Source organism: Lagenorhynchus albirostris, chromosome 14 (assembly GCF_949774975.1).
Source record: "Lagenorhynchus albirostris chromosome 14, mLagAlb1.1, whole genome shotgun sequence".
Taxonomy (NCBI): Eukaryota; Metazoa; Chordata; class Mammalia; order Artiodactyla; family Delphinidae; genus Lagenorhynchus; species Lagenorhynchus albirostris.
Genome location: NC_083108.1, coordinates 15,907,338 through 15,932,372, shown reverse-complemented (window position 1 = coordinate 15,932,372; position 25,035 = coordinate 15,907,338). Strand labels below are relative to the sequence as shown.

Genomic DNA, 25,035 nt, shown 5'->3' with positions numbered 1-25,035 from the left:
TGTCGTGGCTTCTCTTGTTGTGGAGCGTGGGCTCTAGGCGCACAGGCTTCAGTAGTTGTGGCACGTGGGCTCAGTAGTTGTGGCTCGCGGGCTCTAGAGCACAGGCTCAGTAGTTGTGGCGCACACGCTTAGTTGCTCTGCGGCACGTGGGATCTTCCCCGACCAGGGCTCGAACCCATGTCCCCTGCATTGGCAGGTGGATTCTTAACCACTGCGCCACCAGGGAAGCCCCATGCACCAGGTCTTAATTACCACACGCAGGCTCTTAGTTGTGGCAGGCAGGATCTAGTTCCCTGACCAGGGATCGAACCCGGGCCCCCTCATTGGGAGCACAGAGTCTCACCCACTGGGCCACCAGGGAAGTCCCTCATATGTCTTTTGAAGACATTTAAGTGGTATTTAAACTCACAGTTGTCTTACTCACAGCGCACCTAACTCGGTTGAAGGGCTGGCCGGATAAGCCTTTATGACTAAGTATTTCTAGAGCTGGTACAGAGAAAGCATCGTGGCCGCTGTATGCAGACAGCTATGATAAGGCTCACCCTGGTCTCAGAGGCGTTAGAATGTGGAAAAATGTTTCTCAGAATTGAAGAAATATGGCAAACAATGTTTTCCCCCAATCGTGGGGAAGTACAGTAGATCAAAGTCTTCTGCAGGTGAGTTCCTTTCCTCCAGGTTTTATAGAGCCTGGAACTCACAAACTCATCATCTGATGGAGAAGGAGATGTGAATGGGTGATTTATAACCAGGATGAATATGCAGGTTATTTCCAAAATATTTCTTCTTTTGGTTTCAGAAACATAAACAAGGAAAACCCCTCTTCTCTGACTTTATATAACTTTTTTTTTTTTTTAAGGAATAAAGATCACTGTAAACCCAGAATCCAAGGCAGTCTTGGCTGGACAGTTTGTGAAGCTGTGTTGCCGGGCAACTGGGCATCCTTTTGTACAATATCAGTGGTTCAAAATGAATAAAGAGGTAATTTTTTAATGTCTTTTAAATGCCTTTTAATTCCTCTGTCATGAGAAGAGAGAAAGAAAATTAATTAGCCTGTTGTCTTCAGTGTGTTTTTAGGAGTTTTGTTTGAGGATATGATAGGTCCTTGTTAAAGGATCTGTGTTATTACCGGAGTGTTTATTCAGTAATCATTACTTTGGTAAGCAGTAATAAAATCAGTTCTCTATTCTGAAAATTGTGGAAAATCAGGAGTACTTGGGGCAACAATGTTAACAAACATGAAACATCACCAGTACATTCTAAAATATCTACACAAAATCCTTTACAACAGATTATGTTCCAGTCTGAATCTTTAAAAGATTTTCAAAGCAACATGGAAGGCAATATTATTTTAAGCATTCCCCATAACTGTATTATATCAGAAGATTTAGGCTTTTATGGTAGATTCTGAAGTAAAACTCAGGTCGGTAGAAAGGGGCATTTATTCCTTTTGTGGAAGGATTGTATCCCCGTGCCACCCAACCAATAATTTAAAATTGCATATTGGAATCCTCTTGTCTTAAACATTCTTTGAGCACTCTGCTGCTGGGAATTTCTCAGTGGTCTGGCCACGTTGTGTCCCACTGTGGTGGGCTTCTCTCTTCTCCCTCATTCATCTCCCCTTGCTCCCTTCCCTCCTAGATGGTACCTTGAAACTCCATTATTCTTTTCAGCCTGTTAGTCACATAACTAAACTTTCTTTCCAACTCAACATTAAGACTCCATTTGCAAATCTGAAACTAAGTTCAAGAGCTGTTCCGAGATGACAGTCTTTCCTTTGATGGGATCAAAGGATCCCATCAAAGGAAACGTGTGGATTTGTACGATTTTTAATTTCCGTCCCTCACACACAGGTGAGGTAAGGCAGATGTGAACTGCAGTAACAGGACGGCACTGGCACCAGACAGGCCTGTGTTGGATCCTTGACTGTTAGTAGCGACTCGAATTCCTATCGTCAGGGGTTGAGAGAACTTAATTGATGAGATAGTTTATGTACCAAGGCTCTCGAGAGATGGTAACTAAAGTTATTTTACCATATTTTCTCAATTGCAAAGTGGCTTTCATTTTAATAAACACCTTTTGAGGAAGAAATCATGGACAAAGCTTACTCTATTAAGTATATCATTTGTGAACTATGTCCTGACTTGAGAAGGGGAGGAATGTAGAGGGTGAGCAGTGCGTCGTGGATTTGAAGAGTTGCAATGGATTTTAAAGCCCTTACCAGTCGAGTTTTGTCAAACCACACTTAGGTTCATAGTCTATTTCAGGAGATACTCATTTAACAACTACTTGTTGGACACCTGTTTTGTGTCAGGCCAGGTTCTAAGTCCAGGATGGTGAAGCACCGACACACAGGGGCCCTGCCAGCTCCACTGGGGGAAAGACAGTGAGCAAATAAGATAACTCTGTGAGTTAAGAGCTGTGAGAAAATAAACGGTGATACAAAGGGAGAAGCCACTAAAGGTCTTAAGTAGGAGAAGTAACATGATAGAATTTTTGTTTTTAAAACACCAACTTGCTGCTTGAAGTGAAGCAAGAGCAAAGCAAGAAGACCAGTTAGGGGCTCCCCTGGTGGCGCAGTGGTTGAGAGTCCGCCTGCCGATGCAGGGGACGCGGGTTCATGCCCCGGTCCGGGAAGATCCCACATGCCGCAGAGCGGCTGCGCCCGTGAGCCATGGCCGCTGAGCCTGCGCGTCTAGAGCCTGTGCTCCGCAACGGGAGGGGCCACAACAGTGAGAGGCCCGTGTACCGCAAAAAAAAAAAAAAAAAAAAGACCAGTTATCTAATGCCTACACTGGACTAGAAATAACAGTAGTGTGGATTAGGACATGGCAGTGGAGATGGATCAAAGTGGGTAAGTCACTTTATTTTAGAGATAGAGTTCATCAAACCTGACAGATTAAATGTGGAGCCTGAGGGGAAAGGAAGAGAGCTCAAGGATGACCCTAGATTTTCTACTTAAGCATCTGGGGACCTGTTATTTACTGAGGTGTTAAGAGACCGGGAGAGGAAGAGATTAAGGGCAGAAACTCAAGAGTTTGGTTTTAGACATGTTAAGTTTGAAGTGCCTGTTGGATGTCTAAATGCATCTAAGTCAGCTTGGATACCTCAGGAGACAACATTGAAAGTTTGTTGGGACTTCCCTGGCAGTCTAGTGGTTAGGACTCGACGCTTCCACTGCAAGGGGCACAGGTTTGATCCCTGGTCAGGGAACTAAGATCCCGCGTGCACGGCCAAAATAAATAAATACATAGATAAATGTGTTTTAAAAAAAAAAAAAAAGAAAGAAAGTTTGTGTAGTGGAGGAGGAACCAGTAGAGAGACTAAGAAGAATTTGCAAGATAAGAGGAAAACCAGGAGAGAATGGTATGAAGCCCTTGGGAAAGTATTTCAAGAAGAAAGGGGTGGTCAGCATTTTCAGTGCTGCTGAGAGGTATGTGGGTCAAGGGGGGGTGTACTTGGGATTCTTTTGTTTAAGATATAAAGGTACTAGAGTATGTTTGGGGGAGTGATACAATAAAAGGGAGAAATAGATGCTAAAGCAGAGAGAAAATTGCAGGAGCAAAGTCAGAGAGGATGAGGGGATTGTTGGAGAGGAAAAAACCTTTCTCCCACCCTCTCATGCTCAGTCCCTGGGGGCCTGTGAATTAACAGGCAAAATACAGATTAACAAGAGAAGTTTATTCATATGGGAAATTACAAAAGAAGTAGTCCTGTGATTGGTTACAGTTAGAGGAAAAGGGAGGAAGGAGAAAAAGCCTCTCTGGGAAGAACAAATGGGTTTCTTTAGGAAATAGATACAAAGGGGTTTCTAGGAGAATAAACAGGAGATGAGAAAGTTTGTGGTAATATCTATTCACGCAAGTGCAAATGGTCTTTCCATCTTCCTCATGGCTATTTAAAACTTCCCTGGAGAGGGGATTTATGGTAGGTTTCCTCTTGGTCTTCTTCCTAGGAATAAAAGCCACCCTGAAGAGGGAATTTATGGCAGCCTCATTTCCCAGAAGTTTCTGCTTTTGGTCAGATAAGGAAAGCTCTGATAAGACTTCTTTCTGCATCTGTTGAATCCTAAACATCTTCAGCTTGAGCTAGTTTACATACCAGCTTTGGGACTCTGCGTGGTTTAGGATCCCCATGCAACCCAAGCCCAGGTAACCTTTGTTAGGAAGACACGCTTTCCATTTTAACAGGAGGGAAGAGAGTTACAAATAAGCACAGACTAAAGTCAATGGCTGAGAGAAGTGGGATTGCAGGAGGTTTGAGGAGAGAGAAAGTCCACAGGAATAGCCTAGTAGGAAAGCAGACTTAGTAGGTTCACGTGGTTAGGATGGTCAGGCAGTGCTAAGGCAGCCTCCATCCCAGTTGTCAGATCTTCAGCAAAATGCTCTCTCTCCGGTGCAGGTTCTGAGAGGAGAGAGAGCCGAATTCAATTGGTTGGAGTTTGGAGACGGAGAGCTTATTAAATAAAGTACTTTGCAAGGGAGCCAATATATAATGAGGCACTTGACAAAGCCCTTTGACAATATGCCAGAGTTGGGTGGTGCTGATAAATTGATGGGAGCAGCTAAGGTGAAAGAAAACTTAACGTGGTGACCAGAGCCCAGGAGTAAAAGCTTGGGAAACCCTTGCATGGACCTTCCTTCCCATCACTGATAGGCTTCCCATAGCCCTTCTCCACCCAGACCTTGAGAGAAGCGTATTGGTCACGGCATCTATCCTCTGATAGAATTTTGCAGATGAGGAAATGAGGCCTTGGGGTAAAATAACTTGCTCTTATACTGACAGCTAATTTGATCAAAACAGAAATAAAGAGCCAGGCCTAACTTTCTGTGATCCCTTCACTCCATCATGGGTTGGTCATGTTGTATGACTACTTAGCTCATAAATGTTACAATTCTAGATTCGTTAGATACTAATGATCAAACAATTTTAAATGACAGATTAGATACCTTTCTATTAGTGAGTTTGGGGAAGATATAAGGGAAAGAGAGAGCCTAACTCTCTTGTTAACAGATTTGTAGAAGACTGATTTTCTAAGACTTCAGTCCCAAGTTACTCAAAATGTTGTTGTTTTTTAAGTAACAGATACTTTAGAACTTGGGGGAAAAAAAGATACACTTTGCAAAGTTCCAAGAACATCATACATTTTGCACAGCACGTTTTTATAAGGTGTGTTTTGATGAGTCATTCATTTTTATCCTCTCATTGATTCTTTCACAGATTCCGAACGGAAATGCATCAGAACTTATTTTTAACACGGTGCATATAAAAGATGCAGGCTTTTATGTCTGTCGAGTTAATAATAATTTCACCTTCGAATTTAGCCAGTGGTCACAGTTGGATGTTTGTGATATCACAGAAGTAACAGAAGGCTTCCAGAGTAAGTGATAAAGTAACTTGAATGCTGGGATGGGAATTGCCTTTTTTAAATTTTATTTTAAATGTTTACTTTTAAATAAATAATTTCAAAGTATCAAAGATAGTACTCACATATGTACTTCACCCAATATAATGTCACCAGTCGATAATATTTTATCCCATATCCCATGTGATGGATAGATAGACAGACAAGACGGACATGCAGAAGTCTTGGGCTGACATGACCTTTCTCAGTTTGGCCCTGCTGCTGACCTATTCAAACTTGCCACCTTTCATGGGTCTGAATGTTGTGGTCTCTGGTTTTGGGGGAGAAGAGAAAGCTAATGCCGTCTTTCTCACTTTTCAGTTCCTTTCTATACTTTTTCTCCCAAACTATTGTATTACTTCTAAAAAATTGTGTCATGGAATAAAGACTATCTATAGAGTTGAAGTAGGCGTGACAGGGCATATAGTGCATCATTTGCTGCAGTGAAGCATTTCATCCAACTGGTTTTCTACTTTTGCCATCCATCTTTTTAGTCCAATAACCAGTATTGATCAAGGGAAAAACCCAGTGTACTCTAAAGAGTAGCCATCAGGTATTATTTTTTCACACAGTCAAGAACCATATTTGTCATTTTTGCTAGACAAAAAGAATGAGGGAAACAGACTTTTTGTGGCCAATTTGTCTGTCTTCCATTCTTCTCTCAATTTAGCTTTTCCTACACCCGAATAAAGTCTCTAGAAATAGTCATGATTAATTGAGTGATTTGTTTCCCTAGAATGTTTCTGTGCATGTAATTAACTTTAATATGTTTATAAATGGAATCTTATTCATTCAACAAATATTATTGATCGCCTGCAATGTGCTAGACACTGAGTTTCATTGTTACTGGATCACATTGACAAGGCTTCTGTCCTCAAGGCCCTTAGAGAGTAACAGATGAGCATTCAATAGATAACGCTTAACCCATCCATATTTATTCAGTGCTAATAACAAAACTCCTAATTTTAAGAAGGCAAGTTAAATGAAACAGCAGAACGTAGAGCTTTCTGTTTTGAACAGAAACATCACTCAAGGTGTTTCTGTCCTTTGCTCCCACCGAAAAGACTCTGTGGCCAAACACATTTAGGAACCACTTAAACTGTTTTCCCCTCTTAAATACACAGTGCATACTAACACTTGGAAAACTGAGAAGTCCTGCAATAAAGACAACTGTTTAACTTTGTTTAACCCAGAATGTTCTAAACTTATTTGTCTATAGCATCCTTTTATCCACAGAACATCTCTTAATATTTCTAGATGTGCTACAGTTTTATGGAACATCATTTGGGAGATGCTATTGAAGATTGTAAAAAAAAAAAAGATGGATGAACTTGAAAATATTTTTTTAATTAAAAAAAATTTTTTTAACCTCGAGATTTTATTTATGTTCCGTGATATTTTTCTTTTAATTTAAGGAAGTTTGGATGGCGTCTCTGACTCTAAGTTGCAAATCTGTATTGAACCAAAGTCCCAAAAGTTGATGCCTGGCAGCACGTTGATCCTACAGTGTGTTGCTGTTGGAAGCCCCATTCCTCACTACCAGTGGTTCAGAAATGAATCACCATTAACACATGAGACAAAAAAGCTGTACATGGTAGGAAGTTGGCCTTGGGGGTATTTGGGGGGGTTAATATGTAAAATAGTATAATTGAAAATTACAGCGAATATTAAAATTCATATTCTCTGGGGTGTTTTAATGTTTTCAGTATTTTTTCAAGTTCTTTATTATCTAATATTAATTGATTCTTATGTTTGCAAAAGGGCTAGAACACCAGCCCACATGTAAGCGCTTGTATGAAAAATGTCAAACTGAGTATTGCATCAGACTCACCACTGTTAGATTCATTGTATTATTTGCTTGTTAATATTTGACCTAATGAATGGAAATCATCTAGGAATGTCTGAAATGTTAGGATTTGTAGGTTTAAAAAAAAAAACTTCTCCAAGCCACTTAAATTAACATTGAGGAAATGTGAGCATGTGCTAATATTGATGCAGGTGCCTTATGTGGATTTGGAGCATCAAGGAACCTATTGGTGTCGTGTATATAATGATCGAGACAGTCAGAACAGCAAGAAAGTAGAAGTCATCGTAGGTAAGCAGTATCGCTCAGTATTCTGACAAATGGAGCCGTATAAAATGAAGTGTTTGAACAGCGGAAATTCTGTTCACCCATTGAATTCAATGGTATGTTAAACAAAATAACTGCTGATGCTTAAGTAGAAATTTGAGAGCATACATACTAAAACTCCTAATCAGGATTCACATACAAAGAGCAGAAAGAACTGTAAAAAAGGCTATTTTATTGAGACCGTTTTCATAATTTTTTTAGTTTTATAGTTTATGTTAAACATTCATGGCAAAAATGTATTCCTTAAAGCTTTAGCTAAAAAAAAAAAAATACCCTTGATTTAGGGGGAAAAGATTTTTAATAAACCATTTTTTCAAAAAAAATCACAGGCATATAAAGAAAAGAATGATTATTAACCAACAGTCCCTCTATGAAGTGCATAATGTGGGGGTGTGTTCTAGTTAAGCTTAATGCATTTAGTTATGTTGTCAGTAGGAGGAGATACTGATGCATATGTTGGTTTGTCAACATATTTCTGTGCTATTTATCTCTGCTTGATGGCTGCCCTTCCTAAGATCATGAATTACAATATATTCACATTTGTTTTCTCTGAAACAAGGAAGAACAGATGTGGCAGTGGAGTGCACTGAAGGTAGTGTGATCCTTTGGTTTGAAACCAAATATCCCGCATGCTGGTTCCTCTTGGGATTGGTGGAGTGCCCTGGTTTACTGAGGGCAGTGATGGAAAAAATACTAGCTATAAGAAAAAAATTTGATAGAAGGATAGTGTATCTTAGTCTTTGAGGGTTAATAAATTACCAGAGACACTATTAAACTGATATTAATTAAAACAACTAATTTTTATTGTAAAGCAATTATACCCCAATAAAGATGTTAAAAAAAAAAACAACTAATTTTTAATTGATTTTCTATTGTATATGAAAATAAAGTTCCTGGGACTTCCCTGACGGTCCAGTGGTTAAGACTCTGCGCTTCCACTGCAGGGGGTGTAGGTGCGATCCCTGGTGGGGGAACTAAGATGCCACATGCCACATGGTGTGGCCAAAAAATAAAAAATAAAATAAAGCTCCTGTACAACACCTTATGAATAGTGAACAGTTGCAATTAATTCTTAATGTTAATTATCTTCATAAAATTTGTAAAAATCCATGGCTATACTGCCTTGGATAGTTGTTTAGATTATTTTATCTGTCCTTTAGCCATGGTAAGATGCCTCTCAAATGCAAATGTAATTTCTATAACAGTTTCAGGACAGGAGATTTATTGTTTAACGCATGCTTTAGCAAATATTAAATATCCTGTTTTAATATAAAATTTATAAGATCCATTTTTTGACGCTACAAGGCTGAAGACTATATATTATGGTAAAAGTGACATGGTAGATTAAAAAGAACTGAAAGTTATTTTAACATAAACCTTTATCTTGTTTTAATTAACCAAAGCCTTGCACATAAGTTGTAATGAGTAAATTTTAAAACTTAAATTACGTTCCCCTAGTGTGATGTCACTGTTTTGCAAAATTAGTTTTGTGGATAGCAAAGTATTTTTTCAATTTCTGCCTCTTTATTATAAACCCTTAGGCTCTACTTGAGCAAAGTAAAAAAATAATGTTAAATCTTATGTTTCCTGGTTTTCCTGTCCTTCATACCGCTATGGTGTCACTTTGAAATACTATAAGTACTGTTTTCATCCCAGTCATAGTTGCGGACAGGAATTCTCTAGCATAAAGCATTTCTAATCCTGTGGCCTATGGGCCCTACATGAGGGAATCTATGTAAAGAAGTCCTAACCAAACTCTTCTTCCTTCTCCTTTTTCAGCTAATTGCATGATTTTTAAAACCTCCTAACATTGGAGACCTCTAAGAATAAACAAACTAGCATTGCTGTTCAGCTTCTGGGTAATGCATGTATATTACCACCTAGCTGCTTCTTTACCTGCAAGATTCTTCCTCTAATTTTTGCAGTGGCAAACACACTATTAAGTAATAACTTTCACATAAATCTGTTCCAAACACAGATGAAAACCCAACTATGAAACTACTCCAAAAATTTCAGATGGAAAAATTAGATCCAACTCTTCTTTCTAAAAAAGTCTTCAAAGTTGAGGCATTTTATAGTTGGTGGAGTGGCACGTGTTAACAATGTCCCAACATACCGTATCTTTTTTTACCTGTAGAACATGATGTGACCTATTTTATGTGCTTCGTTAAAGATACTTGATCAGGAGAAGGGGTAGGGGGTTGGATAGGTGGAGCTCAGGGGATTTCTTTAGGGCAGTGAAAACATTCTATATGGCAGCTGTAGTGGTAAATACATATATGCAGGTTTTAAATCGTTTAGGAAGGTCAGAGGAGGGGGATCCCAGGATGGAACACAGAATATGACAGAAGAATCTAAACCTATTGCAAGTGTATGAAGCAACCTCACTGATTATGGGATGGAAAAACAGGTGCTAACCTAAGTACCTGGGAATGAGTGAACACAGAAGGCAGAAGAAATTGTACAGAACCCTGTACTCTAGCTGATACCACTCTGTAGTTGATTTTATATCTCACAGAAGTTACTGCATAATATTTTATGAATAGTATAGCATTTATAATTTATTGTGAATGTTAATTTTTATCTTCACACAATTTGTAAAGGAAAAATAGATGGCTATAATGTCATAGGTATTTGCTTAGATGATTTTCTTTCTGTTAGCCAGGCTCTACAGGCTAACAATTCTGAAACCACTATACCTCCGAAAACACATTCCACCAGTGTAACCAGGAGAAAAACATCAGACATCTCCCGATTTACAGACATTCTACAAAATACCTCACCGATAATCCTCAAAACTGTCGGTGTTATCAAAAACAAGGAAAGTCTGAGAAACTGTCACAACAAAGAGGAGCCCAAGGAGACACAAGTAAATGTGATGTGGTGTCCTGAATGGGGTCCTGGAACAAAAAAGAACTTTAATGGTTCATTAATTGTGACAAATACGCCTTACTGACAACAGATGTTAGAAATAGGGAAACTAGGTATGGGTGTCTGTAGAAACTCTCTGTAGTATCTTCACGATAGTTCTGTAAAATCTTGAACTGTTCTAAAATTAAAAGTTTATTCTCAAAAAAAAAAAAAAGTTTATTCTCAAAAATATCATTTGAGGTTTTTAATTAGTTTCATGAAGTGTATAGTCGAGGCCATAGACAAACCTGTCTCGTGATTGTTTTCATCCAATAATTGGCCAGCATATCTAAAACTGTGATCAAATTAAGAGTGAGTCTATTTAGCTTTTTGTCATTTAATGAAAGCAGTAATAGCTCAGGAGTCCTAACTGATGTCCACAACCACGTTCTCTCCTCTTCACAATTTGACTGCATGACTTCTCCTTTATGGCATTTTAAAAGTTCTAACCTGATATGACATTATAACACGATTCAACAGTGCAAGAATCAACTTCTTTTGTCAGTCTTACTATCTGTGCTAAATTGGCAGATTATTTAAAGGTTATTTAAATCTATTTAAATTATTTAAAGATTATTTAATCTATTTTCTCTTATTTTATTTTAGATGAATTAAATAATCTCGGGCATCCCGGTGAGTAATACAAACATTAAAACATTAGCTTTAGATATTTAGTTATTGAATACAGTAACTTAAAGATACTATAGATATTCTCTATCCTTGTGAATAACTCTGTATCATCAAAAGGCAGTTAAATGGGGAAATGCTTGCTCTTTAATTTGAAAGACAAGAAGCAGCCTTTGAAAGAGTGACAGGAGTAACATCTCTGAACTCAACAGACCCCTGGGTCCTTGTTCAAAGCTGCTCAGTCATTGAACACATCTGAACTAGTTGGGTGGGTGTCTGTAACAGAAGTAAACTTATTGTTAGTGCTGTACAGATGAGTAGTTAGTCGTTGACCATTAAGGGACTGACAGTTGGCAGGAGTATTTATCATCCTTTGGCCAGTTTTAATCAGAACAGATTTCTGAACAAGTTAAGCTAAAGGGAAGCCTTACCTGAGATGAAAGGCGTAGTAATAATGAGGACTCCATAAAGACCGAGGACATCAGTCCAGGCTGTGGGCATTCTGAAAGGCACTGATGGAACCTGTGACTATCTGAAAATAAAACCTCACAGGAGTACAATAAGAAGGTAGTTATATGTATCAGTTAATATATGTAGAGATCCCTCTTATTTCTTGACATGTGATTTCTCATAGTTTTAGCACCATGACTAGTTGGCTTAGTTTTGTGCCCATATTTTGTTAAAAAACATCTGTTATTGTGAGTGATGATTGGGCTGTGCTGATGACACATAAGCCAGTGAGGCAAACCAGAACGCCACTGTTACCCGCATGTCATTCCTGCTGTGCCAGCCTTGAGCTCCGGGAAGCCCCTGTGAGACGTGCTTCAAGCACCCAAAACTAAGTGGTGTTGGAAAACCACCCTCGTCATGTAGCTAGTTGCTTCTCTTGATCTGGTTAGGAATCCCCTTTTCCTAAGTTTGTCTGTTATTTCATGCCCTTCAATGAACATTATGAAAAGCTATTTCAGGAAAACTTTTGCAAACCAGCACCACTAAGCTTCTAAAATTTTCCTGACCTCCTCTTTCATTATATCGTTACTCCTCAAGAATTAGAAACACCAAGAAATTTAGTTAAAAAGAATTTAATATATTTTTAGTGGACTCTCGTAGCATATATATTATTAAAAATGCAAACACTCTGTCTATAGTAAGAGACATATTACTGACTGAACTCCATCTTTCCCTGCATCTCTTCCTGCATGGTCCTTGAGAGTGGGAGGTATTTCATTTTATGTATAGTTGATGGCAAAGAGCGTGACCACGGAATGAGATTTCCTAGCTTAAAAACATTGGGCAAGTGACTCAGTCTTTCTCTGCCTCAGATTCCTTATTTGTATAATGGAGGTAATAACAGTACGTACCTCATAAGCTGAGACGATTTAAATCAGTTATATTTACAGCACGTACAGCAGTCCCACGCCATCGTTCAGCAGATGTTAAATTCCTGCTGCTGCTTGCCACCACCAACCATTTTCAGATTGTAATTTCTACCTAACGTGTTAAAGAGTATCACCCCCAGCTGTGGTAATCAGTTACCAGAGACATTCTCCTGCCCCGATTCCGACTCTTGTCCATCTAGGTACACGTTTTTAATCAAGAACCTGAAAACATTAAAAATCATAAATTAGCTGTTAGGATCCACATTCTGCCCTTCAGTGCTGCAGATGTGATTGTTCATTGTTTCCGTATCTAACCCCAAAGATGGATCATGGATAACAGCTCCTTGTCTTTTTGCATTTTTACCTTTCTGTAGATAATAAAGAGCAAACGGTTGACCAGCCTTTGGGTGAGTAGAGCTTAAAAATGCTTCATCAAAATATAATTGTAGCATGTAACTCTTTTATGGGGATCATGAAGGGATTTGAGACTTTTTAAATTGACAACTTTTATAAATATTTGAATAACATCGAAACCAAATGTTTTATTTTGGATATGTATACAAGAAATTATAGGAGACTTTAAAATATTATGAATTCAGTTTCAGGGACCAGATCAGCTTCTGTGGAGTGATTTCTGTGTTTGTCAATGTGCAAACAAATATACATATAGACAATAAGAAACATGTATAGGTCACATAAAAATGAGTAATACTATATCTTGGTGGAGTTAGAGGTTAGGAAAGCATGAAAGAGGCTGCCATAGCAGCTCTACATGTTGAAGGATGAATAGGAGAAGGGCCTTCCAGATAGAGGGAACGTGAAATCCTAAGTAAACTTCGTAGAGAAAGAATACAGCGTGCCTGTTGTATTTGGGGAGTTGCAGGTACCAAACGATTCTCTAGAACATGAAGATAAGGAGCCTGGAGAAGCAGGGTGAGACCAGGTCTTGAGCCCCATTTCTCAGACAAGCTATTGGAAGGAAACTTGATAGAGGGGTGAGATTTGTCCCTCTGAAAGGCCAGTCTAGTATCGGTGTAGAAAATAAACTGGAGGGAGACATTGTTTAGGTTAGGAGAACAACTGAGACTGTTGCAATGGTCTAGATAAGAAATAATGGGAATCTAAACCAGGGTAGTACCAAGACCATGCAGAAGAAGACAGAACAAATTCAAAAGACCTTGAGGTGATGGAATCAGAATCAGTAGGCTGTTTTCATCACCTCACCATAGGGTATAAAAAGTACAGTGGAATCACCATGCCTGCTCAGATTCTTGCTGGACCACTAGGCAGGTGGTAATACAGCCCACTGAGTTAGAGAATAGAGAATCAAAAGCAGGATTCAAAGGATAGATGACCCTCATTTTGGGACCTAACCAGTTTGAGGTATCTGTGTCGCGTCTAGGCGGAGATACACAGCAGGCAATTGTGCACGTGGATCTGGAACTCTAAGGAGAGGCCAGGCTCGGAGATACAGTCATGAGCGTCATCAGCATAGGGGTGGAGGCTGACACCGTGAAGGGTAGCATAACGTGGGATTGCTCAGCCCATGGAGAAAAGGGCACTGACTGGGGAAGGGGGGTGGCCCACACAGTGTTGAACAATTAGAATCAGTTGTCACTGATCAGATAGCATATATAAATTCAGGTTTCTAGATTCTCCTGAAAATGGTAGATTTTGAGTGAGAGCTGTCAGTTGTGCTTAAATAGTGGCTGTCCCTGTAAAAGGGCATGTGCCCCTGTTTTCCTGTCATGTAATATTCTCAGTCTACTTCACTCTCTCCCTCTCTCTCCTCCCCTCCTTCCCCACATGGTCTCACCAGGTAGTTAAATTTCTTTACATGGTGGCTGAATCCCCAAACCGGAAACTCTCTGGACTTAAGGTCGAGACCCAGAACTGGCAAAGTGTCACACTACATTATGCTCAGAGAGAACCACAGGGCAGGCCAGATTTGGAGCCGGGGGCAGGGGCCAGGGTGAGGGTGACCACACTGCTTAAAGACAAGGAAGCCATGGTTCCACAGGGGCTGCCTCTTACCACAAGCTGGAAAGGCAGCCTGGATTAGAATATGAATGGTTTTGTCTAAGGAGCTTGGACTTTATTTTGTAGGACATAGAAATTAAAAGATCTGATGCATGAAACCAACAAGGACTGTATATTCACCCAGTCAAAGTTGATGTTAATACTCAATCACTGAGAGATGGCCAAAGGTTTATTTTTATTTTTTTTGTTTTTTTGTTTTTTTTGTTTTTTTTTTTTGCGGTATGTGGGCCTCTCACTGTTGTGGCCTCTCCTGTTGCGGAGCACAGGCTCCGGACGCACAGGCTCAACGGCCATGGCTCACGGGCCCAGCCTCTCCGCGGCATGTGGGATCTTCCTGGACCGGGGCACGAACCCGTGTCCTCTGCCTTGGCAAGGCGGACTCTCAACCACTGCGCCACCAGGGAAGCCGCAAAGGTTTTTTTATTTAAACACTTATATAGCACTTAATATGTACCAGGTCCTTTTCCAGTTGCTTATGAATATTAACTCTTTTTGGATGAGATGAGTAATACACTATTAGAATAATCAGACATAAAATTATTGATGTAACTTGTACCAGTTTTTAAAGAATACATTTCATTAAACTTTGGAAGATGTCTAGGATCATGTAGTAAAAATCTCTTTCTGAAGTTGTTTTATCCTGTTGCTTAATCAACTGGTGTTTGTGTTTCCTTTTTCCAGTGAATGGTTTGTGTTCAAGAAGTTGTGGGTGGCTCTTACAGTAAATGTTTTTCTACAGAAAATTTCTTCCATTTATTTTATCACTTGAAAACCATCATAAGTCGCTTATATAGTTGCTATTTTGAAGTTTTCTTTGATTCCTCACTCTTGTCTCCTCAACTTCAAATTTTACTGTTTCTTTCTCTGTCATAACTCTAAAGTCTGACTTTTCCTTTCCCTTTCTACAACCAATTCCTGGAATGAGACTTTGTCACCTCTCATTTCGACCACTGCAGTCTGCTTCTCTATTCTAAATCCACCCCAGTTCACCTATCGTTCAGGAACTGGTTTACAAGTAGAGTGGGCAAGGTAAGTTCCCTACCCATCATCTTTATTACCATCAAGCTCAAAGTGCTCCAAGACGGTTTAGGAACTAGCTGTTAAAAATTATCCTTGGGGAAAAGTTTTTGAAGAGTTATGGTCAATTATTGATACACACATTTTAAGCCCATAGTTCTCAAATTGCTGAACCCTTGCATTCTTTTTTTTTCTTTTTAATTAATTTATTTATTTATTTTTGGCTGTGTTGGGTCTTCGTTGCCGTACGCGGGCTTTTCTCTAGTTGCGGCGAGCAGGGGCTACTCTTCGTTGCGGTGCGTGGGCTTCTCATTGTCATGGCTTCTCTTGTTGCGGAGCACAGGCTCTAGGCACACAGGCTTCAGTAGTTGTGGCACGTGGGCTCAGCAGCTGTGGCTTGGGGGCTCTTGAGCTCAGGCTCAGTAGTTGTGGCACACGGGCTTAGTTGCTCCGCGGCATGTGGGATCTTCCCGGACCAGGGCTCGAACCCGTGCCCCTTGTATTGGCAGGCGGATTCTTAACCACTGCGCCACGAGGGAAGCCCTGAACCCTTGCATTCTATAAATAATGCCAAGTGTTCCTTCCAAACAGATAACAAAACTAGTGAATAAATAATAGATCTTAGCAGAAACAGCCTGTATGGTTAGTTTGACAACTGTTCCCCCAACCAAAAACCCCAGTGATTTTTTTCTCTTACATACCTTTATAATTGTTTTCTGCCAACAGAAAATTTTAATCTAATATATATCCTAAACTATCATAATATCCCACCACGAAACCCACGATGCTTTGCAGACACTTTACTACTTGAATCGCATTGGGAACCCCATGATTTGGACTGTAATGATGTCAGCCAGTGACCACACATCCTCCACCTCCTCTCACTTAGGAGCAGATTGAACTGAGTCCGTCAGTGTATTGACATTGGCTCTGAACTCTGATAGGGTTGATGGGCTCAGAAAAACATGCTCTGAAATTTTTCTGTGGATTAGCCAGCCGAAGTGTTCCTATATAGTGGGTAAATTGGGGTAAGAGTACATTTCTAGTTTATTTAAGAAGAAACTTTTAAAAAAAAAAATACAAGTGATCATGTTTTATACTGCCTCCTAATTGAAATCCATCCTGAGTATTCTCAACATTTTTTATTGTTTTAAAACGAAAGGCAGTTTAGTAGAGGCTTTATGTCTCAATTTACTTATTTATTAAATAGTCTTGAAAATTGGCCTTTTCTTTGGAATAGAAGAAAAGATTATCATTTGTACAGGACTTGAAGTGACTTTTATTGAGTTAGAAATGTGGCTTAAGTATCATTTCATGTTTTTCAAAAATGTGTATACTCATAAGAATAGGCAATTAGCAAGGAATCTCCGAAAATGTCAGTGTAGAATAAAGATACCATGACAAGGGGAATTCCCTGGCCGTCCAGCAGTTAGGACTCGGCGCTTTCACTGCCGAGGGCCCGGGTTCAATCCCTGGTTGCACAAGCCGCACGGCGAGGCCAAAGAAACAAAGATACCATGACAGAAGTATTGAGGATTTTCACAAACTGGGGTATTCTGCCACTTTGAGAGGGTCACATTCTTTTAGTTGGTGCTAGTTTTTCTCCAGACCTTGTTTAACTCTAGACTTAAATGCTCTGTGGAAAGAGAAGAAATTCCACCAGAGACTTTTGGTGACATTTAATCATCTTAACGATCTGAAGCATCTGAAATTAGATTATATATTGTAGCCATCAAGTCAGCAATGTGATTATTTGTGCCTGTTTCAATTGCACAGGAGTAGTATCCATATTAATTTATAAATAAGCTACTTAGCAGCACTTTGTGACAAAGGCTGGTCACCAAGTCCTGGCCAGCGTCAGTCTGGGACTGCCACGTGCTCCTGTTACACCTTCTCTGCTGCTCTCTGGTGTCTCCATCATGGATTTAGACCGTAACGTGCTGCACACACCCCACTGCCAGCCCTTGAGAAAAACATCATGACAGGTTCCTGTTGTCGTGGCACAGTCTCAAGTCTTTAACCTTTAACCCCACCCGCGACTAGCAAAAGTACAATTCTGAAGACCTCTTAGGCACTAAGCTATGCTCAGCCTTCCACAACTCTTTTGGACCAGCTATATACCAGATAAAGCCAGCTGGTACTTTTAAAGGCACAGGTGTGGATCTTTTGGCCTCTTACAAACAGAACCACTTTTTGTATGAGACCACGTCCTTGAGCAAAGCCTCAGTTCACTAAGGTCACAGATTGAACTGCTAAGGTATTCATACAAAAAGTCTTCATGCAGCCCTGAGGTAACCGCATCTCACCCAAACATGAAATTTTTTTTAAAGAAGCTAACGGGAGACAGTACATCAACTGAAAATTTAAAAATACAGTATTTGTTAAACTCCTGCTTTTCCCTCCTCTTTGGTATTTCCCCTTATCTGCTCTGATGGGAATTCTTCCTTTCTCTCTTTTTGGTATTTCTTTTGTTTCTAGCCTGTTCCATTGTCAGCAAAACAGAACCTAATTTGATGGGAACCCAATTCCAAACATTCTTTGTTTAAATTTGCTCTAAAAGTCTATATTGAATATTCTTTCCTTGTTGTAAATCAGTAAAAGTATTACTTTAATATTAGTTACTATTATGCTTCATATACAGCTAACATCCTTTGCCTGGTTCTCAAAAGCATCAATTAATTTCAGTTTGATTCATCAGCCTCTGTATTCCTCAATAGAGTTTATTGGTCTGCTATGTAAGGTGATCACTCTAAAATGAAATTAAATAATGAAATCTTATTTGTAAAGCATTTTATTAGGTTTAATTTTTATATCCTCCTTTAAATTTCTCCCCCTCCCCCCCTTTTTTTTTTAAATAGCAAAGGACAAGGTTGCTCTTTTGATAGGAAATATGAATTACTGGGAGCACCCCAAGCTTAAAGCTCCTTTGGTGGATGTGTATGAATTGACCAACTTGTTAAGACAGCTAGATTTCAAAGTCGTTTCACTGCTGGATCTTACTGAATATGAGATGCGTAATGCCGTGGATGAATTTTTACTGCTTTTAGACAAAGGAGTCTATGGTAAGATGTTTATCATCTTTGCTTTTATAATTATCCACTATTTTTCTTGTATAAGTTAGGTTAAGAGTTAAACAGAAAGGCATGGTAAACGGATTGTTGAAAAGTTTTATTCTTGTAATAAAAGATGGATTTTGATCTTCATTCCATAGTTCCATACGACTAATTAGCTTGATGTCTTTACTTTCATGTGTCAAAACAATGTTGTTCTTATTAGAATTCTTACCTACCTTACGTGATTTTGTTTTATTGACTACGAGAGCTACAGTAAAGTTCAATGACCAAATAGCAAATTGTATATTCATATATGTTAAATATTACTGTGTGTGTGTGTGTGTTTAGCGTACAAAATGCTGTCACCGAATGAACATTTCACGTTTGTTTCCTTTTTCTAAATATTGCATAGTATTTTCAGGTCTTTTAGTGGACAATAGAATTTAACAAGAAAATGTTGGTGAGTGAGACATATGAAAACAATCAGTAAACTAAAGTTTTATGCAGATGCAGTTAAAGATGGACCTCCACAAAAATTCTAACAGTAAATTTGTAATGGTTTTTCTCATTCTTTTAAATATGTTAAGAACACTACATATGTGTCAGTGATTCTTTAAAGAGAGAATATGCTGTCAGTAGTAAGCAATTTCTTTGGTAATTTCTGTCTTTTAGTGGGCATAACCACAAGCATGGAACGGCCAAATGTTGTGCTATGAGCCATGTTTCTCAGAGTTGTGCTCACCACGATGTTGTGTAATAACATTCAACTGCTGGGAAGGTGACATCTCCAGGCCTGTTGTCAGGATGCCACCGATAAACAAAGCGTCGATTTGGCTTCTATACCTTTCCAATTATTTTACTTCAATAATTTCTAAATTTAGCCTTTTTACTTCTAATTAGAGTCATATGATGAGGCAAGCTTGGTACAATTGCTAAAGGTTCTCAGAGTAGAATTTTTAATGGAAGAAAAGATTTTTTCCAAGATTTAACACATTACTGTATGTGGGATGAGGGACAGTCTTAAAATCGTACTAAATAAGTTTTAAATGAGTTTCTTCTTAAGTAATAAGGATTACAGTTGTTAGGCAAGTGAATCAACAAATTAAATCTCTCAGATTTGGGATTTCAACTATTATGCTGACGTTTTAATAACATAATCTTGTTTATGAGTATATAAAGTGATGAATCTGGGTGAATCCATTCATTTGTCTTATGAAAATATGGTAGAATATACGATACTAATGTGCCTTTGTGGTAGCTGGTTTATATTTTTAGTCTCTAATTAGGTGGTTGGTTGATTATTTTTATATTACATAATTTATCTCCATTTTTAAGTGCATAGATGGCTTAAACAGGAAAAGGCTTCTAAAACTTCCCCAAAAGTAAGGAGGTAGAAGGAAAAAATATTTACCGACTTAGGTTTTGGGATTGGTGAAGTATTTTAAGAGTGAGGGAATTTTATGAAGAATTATGTACTTGATTATTTGTTCTCATTTCTTATTAACATTATCACCTTGGCTTTAAGTCCTTGGTTTGGCTTTTTAAATCAAAACTTTTAATTGCCCCTGTAAGCTTGAGAACCAGAAATATTTAAAGTTCTGGCAAGAAGAGTTCAGCTTATGCTGAAGCTTTGCCCCAGTATGAAAACCTCAACTTGGAATATGGAATAAATAGGTATATTAAAGCGAAATGGCAGCTTAAGAAAGCTGGAAAAGATGTTTAAATACTACTGATTCATGTCTTAACAGGGTGGCTGCATTATATTTTGAAGTATTGTGAATATCCCAAACATCAGACACATCTACTTTCAATGTAAGTGTGGTAGAGGCCTGAGGGCATAGGCGTTTCCCCTGGACTGTGCCCTGTGTCCAGCTGACAGCCCCGGGGGGCCAGGAGCACTTCGCGGGTAGGGGAGGCCAAGGCAGAGTCATAGGAATTTCCCATTAGATGTGGGAAACACAGGCATTCAAGTTTATGCCCTTTTGTACTATAGTGCCCTTGGGTTTGTGAGAGAAATAAAAATTAACAGAAAATAAGTAACTCAATTTTTAAACATATATAAACATTAAAAACACAATCTAAGAACAGGAATAACTGACTTAAATACTACATGTCCTTGAAGATAAATAAGGATAAAGATTTCAGTTGTATACATAAACTAGGATGGAGAATAACTACATATTTGGCTTGATATCCACCCTACCTAACACCTTTTTACATTCGTCACTTGCTGCAGCTTAGATATGCTTTGATAGAAAACAAGACTAAAGGAGTCCCCTAGAGTCTGTCATACAGAGTGAAGTAAGTCAGAGAGAGAAAAACAAATACCGTATGCTAACACATATGTAGGGAATCTAAAAAAAAAAAAAAAAGGGTCATGAAGAACCTAGGGGCAGGATGGGAATAAAGACACAGACCTACTAGAGAATGGACTTGAGGATACGGGGAGGGGTAAGGGTAAGCTGGGACGAAGTGAGACAGTGGCATGGACATATATACACTACCAAATGTAAAACAGATAGCTAGTGGGAAGCAGCCGCATAGCACAGAGAGATCAGCTCGGTGCTTTGTGACCACCTAGAGGGGCGGGATAGGGAAGGTGGGAGGGAGGGAGACGCAAGAAGGAAGAGATATGGGGATATATGTATATGTATAACTGATCCACTTTGTTATACAGCAGAAACTAACACACCATTGGAAAGCAATTACACTCCAATAAAGATGTTTTAAAAAATAAATAAAATATAACGCTAATGTCAAACCTGAAAAGAAAAAGAAAAAAAAATTAAAGGAGTCTGGTCAGAATAAGGCCAAAGCCTCATTCACTCTAGAGGAATCATTCACGTCAGTGTAGCTCAGTGGTTAAGCAACGAACCTGAGAGTAACCAACCCCAGGCTCAGCGCTCTGGCTTTTCTGCTTCCTAGCTGTGTGACTATGACCAACTTATTTCACTTTTCTAAGCCAAAAAGGACTTATAAAATGGATAGACTAAATTAATGAAGTTGTTCCAGAATAAGTGAGATAAAATAATCATCCCTGTGTCGGGCACACTAAAAGCGCTCAAAGTACTGTAGCTATTGTTGTCATGATTTTCTGAATTCAGATTTTCCTTCACCGATAGTTGGGGGATTTGGACAACATTCCACTTCAGGCCTCAACAGAGAAACCCAGCTTTCATCTGGTATTATGTATTACGGTTCAGTCTAAGATTTCATTTGAAAAACAAGAAGGGGTTTTTAAAGTGATAGTGTGGTGAAGTGATGAAAACCAGCACACCAACATTTTATATTTTCTGAGAGTAAAGTTAACTAGAAAGCCAGCAGTAGATTATAAAGAGACAGTATAACATAGCGCAGCAGTTACTCTGGCTGGCATCCCACTTCCGAGTCTATCACTTATTAGTCATGTGACTGTGGGTAAGCTATTAAACCTCCCGGTGTCTCAGCTTGTACATCTGTAAGAGGGGGATGGTAACATTGCCTACCTTATTGTGAGATATGTGTTGTGAGCATTATGAGATAATAAAAGTAAAGGGCTTTCTTCCAACAGTGCCTGGCGTGTAGTAAGAGCTATGTAGGTCGGTGGCGGCAGCGGTGGTGGTCATGGTGGTGCATGTTCTAATCAGAGCCCTGTGCCAGGTGTACTGCAGCTCAACTCAAGTGGGAAAATCTTCCATTTAAACAATTATTTTCTCTGTAGGCAAAAATAAATATCTGTGACAGACTATATTCTTAGAAATCATATTCCCAAGAAATAAAATTCCCCAAAGATCTAATTTATAAGATTGTATTTTTAACCACATTGAATTCTTTGACATTTTAAAAGAGATCTGTTTTGTCCTTCTATCCTTGAGTAATGAGGGTAGTTAATTAAACGTACAAGTAGTACTACAGATGGAATTTTTAAAATACAGTCATTTGGTCTAGTTATTTAACATAAAAATGCTTAATCTCCTGCAGTATAATTTGTACGTAGACTTTGATACAAAATTGTTACACTTTTCATGAACTATTCTGCAGTGGAGAAAAGGTATTTTGTTGTCAGTGCCTTAATATCCGTGATTGCAGAGCTGAGCATTCAGCACTGAAACACTGGACCACACACTTAGCTTTTCCTGGATGATGGAGGCTGAACCTTCCCTTGAAGTTGCTGCTTCTCCCAAGCCAAGTCTTGCTTGAGCCAGAATGTGTTAAGTGATACAATGGGAGCAATACCCATGCTTTCTGGTTGGCTGTCTCTTAATGATATCAGTTGTAGAAATGGTACCATTTCTACTGAAAGTCAGACTCTTTCTAGAAAGGTCTCCAGATCTACCTCTGCCCTGACCAGTTTGCATTGTTAATTTAATACAGTCAAGAAGTAATTACTGGGGCTTCCCCGGTGGCGCAGTGGTTGAGAGTCCGCCTGCCGATGCAGGGGACACGGGTTCGTGGCCCGGTCCGGGAGGATCCCACATGCCGCGAAGAGGCTGGGCCCGTGAGCCATGACCGCTGAGCCTGCGCGTCCAGAGCCTGTGCTCCGCAACGGGAGAGGCCACAACAGTGAGAGGCCCACGTACCGCAAAAAAAAAAAAAAAAAGAAGTAATTACTGAGTTCCTGTTATGTCCCTAGCCCAGATAAGGAGTATTCTAGGTGTTGAGGGAGATACAGAAAATAAAGAACATGATCTATACTCCAAGAAAATTACAGGACTTCCCTGGTGGTCCAGTGGTTAAGACTCCAAGCTTCCACTGGGGGGGCGTGTGTTTGATCCCTGGTGGGAGAACTGAGATCCCACATGCCGCGTGGCCCGACCAAAAAAAGGAAAGAAAATTATAAGTCCCTTAATATAACGGGAGGGGGAGAAGACTGTAAATGGAAACCAAACACCTATCAGCTACATGATTTTAAACAAATTGTTTAATCTTTTAAAATTTGATTTCCTCACTTATTAAATAGGTCATTTAAAGATTGTTATATGGGTTAAAATCAGATCATGTATATGCGTGCTTTGAAAACCATGAAAATGCTACGCAAATATAAAATTCCTGTTTTTATTACGATCACTTTTATCAGAGAAACTATATCTACGTAGAATCGTAAAATGTCAATAAAGCAAATACTGTATATGACTTTAAGTGTCAAGAGTGCTGCTGTAGGATTTCCCAGCAGGGTGAGGCTGTAGTGTGTTAGAAAACTAGAGACCAGGTGATAAGTTGCCAAGGGTTCTGAACCTGACATAAGCCTGGAGCCTTGGTGAAGACTTGGGTAGATGGAAAGGAGATCGTGACCTGAGCAGGGTCATGGAGGTTACAGATAAGCATGTCTTGCTCTGGAAGCAGGAAAGAGAGAGCAGAGTCAGATTTTGAATACTTGACAGAGTATAAATTTTACTCTTTTAAAGTATACAATTCTTGGGCTTCCTTGGTGGCGCTGTGGTTGAGAGTCCGCCTGCCGATGCAGGGGACACGGGTTCGTGCCCCGGTCCGGGAAGATCCCACATGTCGCGGAGCGGCTGGGCCCGTGAACCATGGCCGCTGAGCCTGCGCGTCCGGAGCCTATGCTCCGCAAGGGGAGAGGCCACAACAGTGAGAGGCCCGCGTACCAAAAACTAAATAAATAAATAAAGTATACAATTCTTTTAAAGTATACAAGTGGTTTTTAGTGTATGCACAAAGTTGTGCAGTCACCTAATTCCAGAACATTTTCATCACGCCCCCCAAAAAACCCATATCCATTAGCGGTCACACCTCAGTCCTCCATACCCCAAACTCCTGGCAACAACACATCACTTTCTGTCTCTGGATTTGTCTATTGAGGACATTTCATATAAATGGAATCGCTCCATGTGCGTCCTTTTGTGTCTGGCTTCTTTCACTTAGCACAGTGTAGTTAAGGTTCATCTGTGGTAGCGTTACTTTTATGGCTAATGAGTCGTCCACTGTGTGCATATAGAACATTTTATTTATCCATTCATCAGCAGATTGGCATTTAGGCAGTTTTTGGATATTACGAATAGCACTGCTATGAACATTCGTGTGCATATTCTTCTGTGGACACTTGTTTTCAGTTCTCTTGGATACTTCCCTTGGAGTGGAATTGCTGGGTCATATAATTCCGAGTTTCGTTTTTTGACAAACTGCTTAACTCCAAAGTGCCTGTGCTATTGTATATTTCTGCCGGAAATAAACGAGCTTTCCAATTTCTCTACATTCTTGTCAGCATTTGTTACTGCCTTTTTGATTATAGCCATGCTAATAAGTGTGAAATGGTATCTCATTGTTTTGTTTTGCATGGTTAATGATGTTGGGCATCTTTTCATGTGCTTATTTGCCATTTGTATATTGTCTTTGGAGAAATGTTTATTCAAATCCTTGGCCCGTTTTAAAATTGGATTGTCTTTTTATTGTTGAATTGAAGAGTTCTTTATATATTCTGCATACAAAGTGTCCTTACAGATATAGGATTCATCCTTACAAATATATATGTCCTTATAG

At 39.3% G+C, this 25,035-nt stretch overlaps 1 protein-coding gene across 3 annotated transcripts in view; it reads left to right on the top strand.

Moving 5' to 3' along the window:
* MALT1 (MALT1 paracaspase) overlaps positions 1-25,035 on the top strand; it is a 59,657-nt gene that overhangs the window by 18,245 nt on the left and 16,377 nt on the right. For 2 of the 3 annotated variants that reach the window (XM_060120722.1, XM_060120721.1), the window contains exons 3-10: positions 857-978; positions 5,218-5,377; positions 6,817-6,995; positions 7,400-7,496; positions 8,092-8,124; positions 11,049-11,075; positions 12,823-12,855; positions 18,364-18,567. In XM_060120722.1, the coding sequence (XP_059976705.1) occupies positions 857-978; positions 5,218-5,377; positions 6,817-6,995; positions 7,400-7,496; positions 8,092-8,124; positions 11,049-11,075; positions 12,823-12,855; positions 18,364-18,567 (855 nt within the window). The remainder of the gene's footprint in view (positions 1-856; positions 979-5,217; positions 5,378-6,816; positions 6,996-7,399; positions 7,497-8,091; positions 8,125-11,048; positions 11,076-12,822; positions 12,856-18,363; positions 18,568-25,035) is intronic. The other variant, XM_060120723.1, reaches the window with a different exon arrangement.